Genomic DNA, 9,456 nt, shown 5'->3' with positions numbered 1-9,456 from the left:
ATGAGAGCTTAAATCTTAAAGCACTTAGAAATAGTAAAATAAAGCCTTGTTTTTCTTGCTCGAAACCCAAGTGTCTACTCTTAGGTGGTGATAGAGATTACTCGATACCAACTCCAAACTTCAGAGATGGGCATCCTCAATCCCTGTTCTTGAGAGATATGCGTCCTTAACTCCAATCCTAGAGATAAGTGTCCTTACCTCAATTCCTTAGCGTCCGTAATCTTGTCCCGTTAAGGAAAATTTTGAGATATTTTGGTACTGAGAAAACATTTATAAAACCATTAACCTTAAACTTTATAAAGATATCTTGGATTGGGTTGAAGATTTTATTTCGATATAAGGTTATCAATTCGACTAACAAAAGTTGGAGCTAATCTATAGTATATATAATTCAACGTGGAGAAACTTTTTTTTTCCATTATGCCCTTAAGTTTAGTTTTGTGTTCCAATTCACTTTTTGGTTTTATGGTAAATTCATTTTTGATTTTTTTTAATATATATTAATTATGGAATCTAATGGTTTTTCATTTACAATTTAGAAATTAATTAAAATTAAATATCTTACATTAATTTTAATTAACAATTCAACTTTAACTTGAAAGTTCAAAAGTTTTTATAATATTTCTTCAACTTTCACTACTATATAAACGGTTTCCTTGATTTCTTTCTACCAACATTATTGAGTTTTTTCTTCGATTAGTTTGTTATTCTTTCCCGTTCAATTTATCTCCAAAAGTTCAATAATTATTATGTGAAGATGGAAACTCATTTGAAGAAGATCAAGTGCATATAAAGAGAGGGTAAATATGCAAAAATGCAGTTAATTCTTTGACACTCCTGACTCAGCTAGTTAGCTATGCATGCTCAAGAAGAAGACAACCTTATTTATTACTTGTTTTTTTTTCTTCTTATTTTCTTAAGTAACATAGGAAATAAAAGATGAAAGAGTGTGGTAGCTCACATGTAACTAACTTTTTTAATTTCTATGAATATATATATTTTTTTCTATAGTATATATAAAAGCATGGATGGGGAGACATTTTTTGTTCCAACTTTGTCCTTTCATTATAAGGTTTTTCATTATTATTTTGGTGGCAATTTTGTCATTTAAATACAAAAATTAATGTAGTTAATTGCTAAGTTAAATTAATTATTAAAGTTATTTTATTAATATGATGGTTGAATCTTATGATGGTCTATATTTTACTTTTATATTGTTTAACTAATTTATTTATTATTATCTCCTTCCACTCTTTCTCTCTAAATGTTCTCTCTAAAGGTAAGAAAATAACTCTTCACACAACTAAAAAAACTCACACACTCTCTAATTAATTAATTATCTTATTAAAACTTCTCTTTTCCTTATCCGTTCTTTTCATCTTTCTCTTAAGATTTTATCTCCCGACTATTCACATTCTCTTCTCTTATTAACTCTTCTCTATCTTCCAACCTTTCAATTTTCTCTCTTTGAAATTTTTTTGTATAAATATTTTATTCTTTTCTTCCATTCAAACTCATAAGTCACAACAAAAAACTAAGATGTAAAGGAGATATCAAATGATCATTCTTATGTTCTCTTTATTATTTTCATTTTTGTTGTATCTATTTACTTCTATATATAATTATGTCTCTTTGTATTATTCCATGGATGTTTAAATCATGTAAGCTTCGATTGTTTTTTTGTTAGAACGTAAACATGTGATCTAAATATATGTTTGTGTGTATTTCTTTATGAGATATGTTTGAATCATGCAACCATGATTTTTTTTTTTTAGAATGTAATAATAGGGAATCTTGGACATTGTAAAAGGATACATTCTTTGCTCATGTTTTTTTTTTAATTATTTTTTTTATTAGAGTTGTTTTCTAAATAGAATGGTGAAGTGTGGTTAATACACTTTTAATGTGTTTGAATTAAGCAACTTTTATTGGAATCTAATTATTATTTATAGTTAAAGGTAATCCAATGTGTAAAGGTAGAAATATGAAAGTAGCTTCTTCGTTTTTGTTACGAGAAATTCATTAAAAAATAATAAAAAAATTTAAATTTAATTAATTTTAGAATTTTAAAAGTTTTAGAAGTTGAATAGTTTTATCAAGTAATTAATAAAAAGTCATAACAAATTTATGATTTTACAATAAATTATAATAAATTTTAGAATTTGAAAAGTATGAAAATTTCAATAATTTAACAAGATTACTGAACTCTTGAAATTAAATAGACATCACCTCTCGATACATTTTTTCTATAAAAATCTTGTATGTGTATTTGATTTTTTTTTCAAACTCAAACCATTTTTTCAAAATTAATTGTTTGATGTATAGTATGCTAGAGCGTAATAGATAATCACATTTTTCTATAAAAAGTTATGTAGGTTTATTTTTCTTTTTGAGAAAGAATTTATTCATTTGGTATGATATGAGATATTAGATAAGTGGACTAAGTTTTTCTTTTTCTTTTTACTTCCTAGAATAAATTATAAAGTAAGTGTTTTAATAAATAATGTATTGCTATATTTGATTTTTTTTTTAAAATTTGATTTTAAACGTCAAGTAGATTAAAAAAAATTATCTCAAGTGCATATACTAATTTCTTCTTTCCAATAGATGTTTTCACATTTTCTAAGAAAATACATGTTTAAAATGAAAGTAGCATGTTTTGCTAAAATCAAAGTTAGTTATAATTCAAGAATTTAACATTGATTGCAAGATTATTTTCTAATGCATTATATTTATAGAATACATTAAACATTAAAAGAAAATCACTTTTAATTCTCTCCATTTTTCAATTTCATTTTGGAATACCTTTTTAACAAACATTTTTTCTTTAATAAACCCATTATCAAATTACTTTAACGATAACAATAGTAATTTGTATCTTTATACATCTTTTAAAAAAATAATATATGTTTTATACATTTAAAAATTAAATTTGTTAAATTTTGTTATATGTGATTTTTTTATTGAGTTTATGCACATGTTGAAGGACTTGTCAACAAAATCTCCCTGACCGGTCCAAACCAACCCAACGCATGTGATAGTTTGGAGGCGAAAAATGTGATATTTAAACTGAGAATTATAATTTAAAAAACGGGGGCGGCGTATTAGTTCTTCCTTCGGCGCAAAGGAAGCAAGTTCCAACGCTCTGGTATCAGTCTATGATTAAAGTTAAACTATTCAACTCCCCCCTGATCCCTCGTCGGTAGAAGAACGATCTCGGTAGGTCGTGTTCTGGTCTGGGATTGTCGCATGGTGGTCTGAAACACCCACCAAACAATTTTCTTTTCTTCTTCTTCTTTTTCGTTTCTATCGTTTTTTACTCCAAGAAATCAAATCCTTGTCCCGCTCTGTTCTCTTCCTTTGCTCTGTACTCTTCGTTTTCATCACACACCATTCCTTTCCATTCCCATGTCCTCCCACGTTTTCTTTTCTCTCTTAAACTCCCTTCTTTACTCTCTCCCCATTACCTGAGAACCATTCACTTCTCACAACTCTTTCGTTTACAAACCCTTTCTCTTCTTTTACAATCATGCAACCACCTTCCTCTTCTGAAGCAAATCCATGCCCATCTCATTCTCTCATCTGGGTTCGATTCTGTCTCCGTTGCCTCCAAGCTCATTCGCCTTTACGCCAACTTCAATGACTTTCCCAGTGCTGTCTCTGTTCTTAACTCCTTCCCAGAGCCCCAACCCATGCTTTGGAACTCTATCATCAAATCCTACTTTGACTCAGGTTTGTTCCATTCCGCCCTTTTGTTGTATAAAAACATGAGGGAGGTGAGAGTTGAGCACGATGGTTTTACGCTTCCGATCGTTAATCAAGTCACTATGTCGATTTGGGTTGATGTAGCCTATGCGGGAATGGTTCACTGTGTTGGAATTAGAATGGGGTTTAGTTCTGATTTGTATTTCTGTAATACCATGATGGAGGTTTATGGAAAATGTGGGTGTATGGTTTCTGCTCGTGACGTATTTGATGAAATGCCTAACAGAGACTTGGTTTCTTGGACATCGATGATTTCAGCATATGTTAACGGTGGTGATGTATTTTGTGCTTTGGATATTTTTGAGGGAATGAGAAGGGAGTTGGAGCCGAACTCGGTGACAGTAATGGTGATGCTGCAAGCTTGTTGTGCGACTCAATATTTGGTTCTGGGAAGGCTGCTTCAATGTTATGTGGTTAAGAATGGTTTATTGTTTGATACACATCTGCAGAATTCGTTCTTGCGAATGTATAGTCGACTGGGTAGGCAGGATGAATTTGGGGTTTTTTTCTCTGAAATTGATTTCAAGAATGCTGTGTCTTGGAATATTTTAATGTCTTTTTATTCCTCCATGGGGGATATTGTGAAGGTTGTGGACATCTTAAACAAAATCATGGGTGAAGTTCCTCTCAGCATCGAGACATTAACCATACTAATATCAGGAATTGCAACATCTGATTCCAGGTGTCTGATGCTAGGTGAAAATCTACATTCCTTGGCAATTAAAAGTGGTCTTTATGATGGTATTCTGTGTACTTCTTTGTTGGGTATGTACGCCAAGTTTGGTGAGTTGGAAAATTCAACTAGCTTGTTTAAGGAAATCCCCAATAGAAGCATTGTTACTTGGGGGGCCATGATGTCTAGTTTTATTCAGAATGGACATTTTGATGATGCAGTTGATATCTTCAAGCAAATGCAAGTTGCTGGCTTGAAACCCAGTGTTGGAATTTTGAAACACTTAATTGATGCTTATGCCTTTTTGGGTGCTCTGCAGTTGGGGAAAGCAATACATTGTTGCCTCATTCGAATCTATGGATTTGTGGTATGTAATACACGCTTAGAAACATCTGTCCTGAACATGTATGTAAGATGTGGGAGCATTGCTTCTGCCAGGAAATGCTTTGACTTGATCATAATTAAAGATGTTGTTGCGTGGACTTCCATGATTGAGGGATATGGTGCTCATGGACTTGGTGTTGACGCCCTCAATCTTTTCCACCAAATGACGAGTGAAGAAGTGACCCCAAATAATGTCACATTCTTAAGCCTGTTATCTGCCTGTAGTCACTCTGGCCTTGTTAGTGAGGGCTGTGAAATCTTTTATTCAATGAGGTCAAGGTTCAACATTAAGCCTGATTTAGAGACACTAACTTGTTTTGTTGATCTTTTGAGTAGAATCAACAAGAGTAAGAGAGCGTTTGCAATTATATTGAGAATGACAAGTCTCTGTGATGGCAGGATTTGGGTGTGCTCTTATGGGTGCCTGCCGGGGTATGGAGATAATAAAATAGCTAACTATGCTGCACACAGCTTCTTGAATTAGAACCTGACAATGTAGGGTATTATACATTGTTGAGCAATTCACAGGCCAGTGTTGGGCAGTGGCATGAAGCGAAAAGTTACGTAGCCTGTGTAGAGAAAGATCTTGTGAAGAAACCAGGTTGGAGCTTCATTGAGTTAAATGGGACAATTCATGGTTTGTTTCAGGAGATAGATCACACAATAGGACCAATGAGATTTATGATGTATTGGTATATATTAATAGGATAAAATAGGACAGGGGTCCTGTTTATCTAAGCGCATTTAGGGTGTCTGATTAAACCTGGAATTCTTTTTGGCATGGTCACTATGCTGTATGAAAGAAGGGAATATTGGTTAACCTGCCATATAACAATATAGCATTCCATGAGATCATTTAAAGTGATCGAATTACTAGTGCAAGTGAGCATTTGGATGTCTGAAAGAAACCAGAATCATAAATATTCTTTGAAGTTTGAAGCGTGAACATATTGAAGGGAGAAGTCTATTTAGTCATGATTACAAGGTAAGGATTTCGTACGCTTCCTAACTTTGAACTTACGCTTATTGTTGTTTAACTATTCTCTAGTAATGTGAATCATTTAGACTTTTTTTTTTCACAATTGTGGGGACGGACCCGTTCAACAATCTTGTTTGGTATAGTAATGAAAGAAGACTGATTAAAGGCTTCTCTTTGGCAGTATGACGATTGAGGTCACACATCTTTATTATGTGGATGATACCTTACTCTTTTGTCCTTAGAGTGATGGAAGGTTGATGGCTTGGTGATCGGTTGTCAATTTATTCTGATGGAATCGGGCCTTTCCTTAAATGTCTCCAAAATGTTTCTTATTGGAGTTAATCCTAAGTTTGATGAGATTGATTTTCACGTGTCCATTCTTGGTAAAGTGGAAAGTTTTCCCTTCAACTACTTGGGATTTCCCATCGGGGAAAGCATGGTGCTAAGGTGGTGAAGGAAGCTCTTGAGGAGGAGTTTAAGTTGATTGAGAAATGGCGTGGCTTGGTTGTCTCCAAAGGTTGTAGGATAACTCTTGATCTGTCGGTTCTCAATAGTTTTCCATGTTATTTCTTGTCTTCGATGTAAGCTCCCATGAGTTCTATTAATCGCTTGGAGAACATTGTTTGAGACTTGTTGTGGAATGAAGGTACTTGTTAACTGGCCACCACGTTGTCAATTGGAAATGGAGCTGTCCCAAACGATCTACGGGGTGATCGGAATTGGTTTCAATCATGAGGAGAATGCCCTTTGGAGGCATGTCATTAGTGCTATTTATGGGGTTGATGACCGCTGTTGGAGTTCTCTCGTGCCTATAGACAAGGAAATTTAGGTTATGGATTGGAACAAAACAAGCATTCTTTTAATTTTTTTGAGTTTGTTGTGGGAGATGGCAGATATTAATATAATTAGATTATTCTTAGGAGATATTATTCTGGAGATATTATTTGATATTATTTCCTTAAGTGTATTTCTCTATGGTTATATATAAGCTTTTATCTCTACTAAATAATGAATAAAAATAGATTAATTCCATAAAATCAACATGGTATCAGAGCTCTAGGGTTTTCGCCTTATTGAATTCTAGCCTCCACATCCCATTTGATCTCTGCCTCCGTTGATCATTCGTCAATGGAGGCAGAATCATCTCCCATTAGCTGAAGCCGCCCCTTAGATTTGCAAATCCACCGTTGTTGTTGCACCTTCCCTTTGCCACTAATTGCTGTTCAAATCTGCCACCATCCAAACCCCAGAAACCCCATTCGTTTTTCACTAGCGTCCGCGGCGGCCATCTCCTTCATAGTTCTTCGTCCGACCTCTTGTTTTTCCGTTAGCCAAGCAGCCGATTGAACCTCTGTTAGTTGAAGCCGAACGCCCAGCCGAAGAGTTTCGGTTTTGTTCGCTGTCCAAGAAGCTCCGCTCGTCGCTGCGTTTCGTTGCCGTTGCTCCCAGTGTTTTAAAAAGCGCCCTAAGGCGCGCGCAGGCTCAAGGCCCCACTTGGGGCTTATTTGTGAGGAGGCGCAGCGAATTATAAAAGGCCCATATTAGGCGCGCGCCTCCTTGAGGCGCGCCTAGGCGCAAGTCGAATTAGGCGTGGGCTTTTTTTTATAAGTTATGGCTTGGCTTTAATTATAAAAAACTATTATTATCTATTTTTTAAACCTATTACGTAAACGTGAAGAAAGAACCCTTCTCCTTTCGCGCGTGAAGTTTCTTCAACACGACTCTTCATCTACTTCTTCAGTTCTTTGTCTTCCGTTCTGCTTCTACTTCAAAAACTTTTTGCTTCCTTTTCCACCCTTCCGTTCGGCACCCTTCTTCTTCACACAAAACGGGTGCTGCGGCTGCCATTACTCTGTTTTTTGGTGCAAAAACAGAGGAAAAGAGAAGACAATAATATTCTGTGCTACAGTGCTAGTGCTTCAGTTTTCACCTCCTCCATCTCAGCTTTATCACGGGTGGGTATCTCAATCGTTCAGTTAACATCTGCATTGCTTTCTCCTTCTTCTGTAACTCTTTGACAAGAACATCAAACTCCATTGTTTTCTGTTTTCATAGCATGGTATACCCAGTGTTTTTAAAGGCTCAAGGCGCACTAAGGCGCATTGGTCCTCTGGAGCCTAGGCGCAAGGCGCAAAAAAAAGCGCGAGCTTTTTTTCATAAGGCGCACTATATATAAAAAGAGAAGAAAATATATATATACACACATATAGCAGAGCAACAGTGTATAAAATATAGGTACCCAATATAAGTTGTTATAAATGGAGGATTGGAGGGAGTGTGTTGTGAGATGGATGGGATGAAGGTTGAGTTTGATGGGTTATCGAAGGAAGTTGAAGTCGAGAAGTATAAGAAGAAGAAGATGTAGACTTTAGAGAGTTTTTTCTAACTCAATGGGTATACCATGCTACGAAAACAGAAAACAATGGAGTTTGATGTTCTTGTCAAAGAGTTACAGAAGAAGGAGAAAGCAATGCTGATGTTAACTGAACGATTGAGATACTCACCCGTGATAAAGCTGAGATGGAGGAGACGAAAACTGAAGCACTAGCACTGTAGCACAGAATATTATTGTCTTCTCTTTTCCTCTGTTTTTGCACCAAAAAACAGAGTAATGGCAGCCGCAGCACCCATTTTGTTTGAAGAAGAAGGGTGGCCGGAATGGAAGGGTGGAAAAGGAAGCAAAAAGTTTTTGAAGTAGAAGCAGAACGGAAGACGAAGAACTGAAGAAGTAGATGAAGAGTCGTGTTGAAGAAACTTCACGCGCGAAAGGAGAAGGGTTCTTTCTTCACGTTTACGTAATAGGTTTAAAAAACCTAGATAATAATAGTTTTTTATAATTAAAGCCCAGCCCATAACTTATAAAAAAAAGCCCACGCCTAATTTGACTTGCGCCTAGGCGCGCCTCAAGGGAGGCGCGCGCCTAATATGAGCCTTTTATAATTCGCTGCGCCTCCTCACAAATAAGCCCCAAGTGGGCGCCTTGAGCCTAGGCGCGCGCGCTTAGGACGCTTTTTAAAACACTGGGTATACCCATTGAGTTAAAAACTCTCTAAAGTCTACATCTTCTTCTTCTTATACTTCTCGACTTCAACTTCCTTCGATAACCCATCAAACTCAACCTTCATCCCATCCATCTCACAACACACTCCCCTCCAATCCTCCATTTATAACAACTTATATTGGGTACCTATATTTTATACATTGTTGCTCTGCTATATGTGTGTATATATATATTTTCTTCTCTTTTTATATATAGTGCGCCTTATGAAAAAAAGCTCGCGCTTTTTTTTGCGCCTTGCGCCTAGGCTCCAGAGGACCAATGCGCCTTAGTGCGCCTTGAGCCTTTAAAAACACTGGTTGCTCCATCTCCTTATGCTGTCCCAACAAAACCATGAAACCCCATGTCCTCAGATCCTCGCGTCTGCCTCCAATCGGTTCCAGATCTGTCTAATTTCGTTCAGACCCATCCTTCATGTCTGCCTTCAAAGTTTAGATCGAAGCCCAGATCCAACGACTCCTCGTTTCTGTTTTTGTTCAGATCCACTAAGCCTCTATGCTCCATTCAGTTCAGTTTCTGTTCTGTTCGCCCCAGATTTCCCGTTTAATCTGATTTTGACTTGCTCTAGTTAGTTCGTTCGGTTCCATTTTGATCCAA

At 35.9% G+C, this 9,456-nt stretch overlaps 1 protein-coding gene across 1 annotated transcript; it reads left to right on the top strand.

Annotated features, from left to right (window-relative positions):
• The first annotated feature begins 3,767 nt into the window (after nucleotides 1–3,767).
• Nucleotides 3,768–5,306, top strand: LOC116405925 (pentatricopeptide repeat-containing protein At4g35130, chloroplastic-like). Its single transcript, XM_031889673.1, has one exon. It carries the CDS (start codon nucleotides 3,768–3,770, stop codon nucleotides 5,304–5,306), a length of 1,539 nt encoding a protein of 512 aa, XP_031745533.1.
• The last annotated feature ends 4,150 nt before the right edge of the window (nucleotides 5,307–9,456 follow it).

The sequence above is a fragment of the Cucumis sativus genome, unplaced genomic scaffold (assembly GCF_000004075.3).
Source record: "Cucumis sativus cultivar 9930 unplaced genomic scaffold, Cucumber_9930_V3 scaffold46, whole genome shotgun sequence".
In the NCBI taxonomy this organism is placed as follows: domain Eukaryota; kingdom Viridiplantae; phylum Streptophyta; class Magnoliopsida; order Cucurbitales; family Cucurbitaceae; genus Cucumis; species Cucumis sativus.
Note: the sequence above shows the minus strand (reverse complement) of the source record. Positions and strands in the feature narration are given on the sequence as shown.

Coding starts and splice junctions, on each gene's coding strand:
- LOC116405925 (XM_031889673.1), top strand. CDS start 3,768: ATGAGGGAGGTGAGAGTTGAGCACGATGGTTTTACGCTTCCGATCGTT.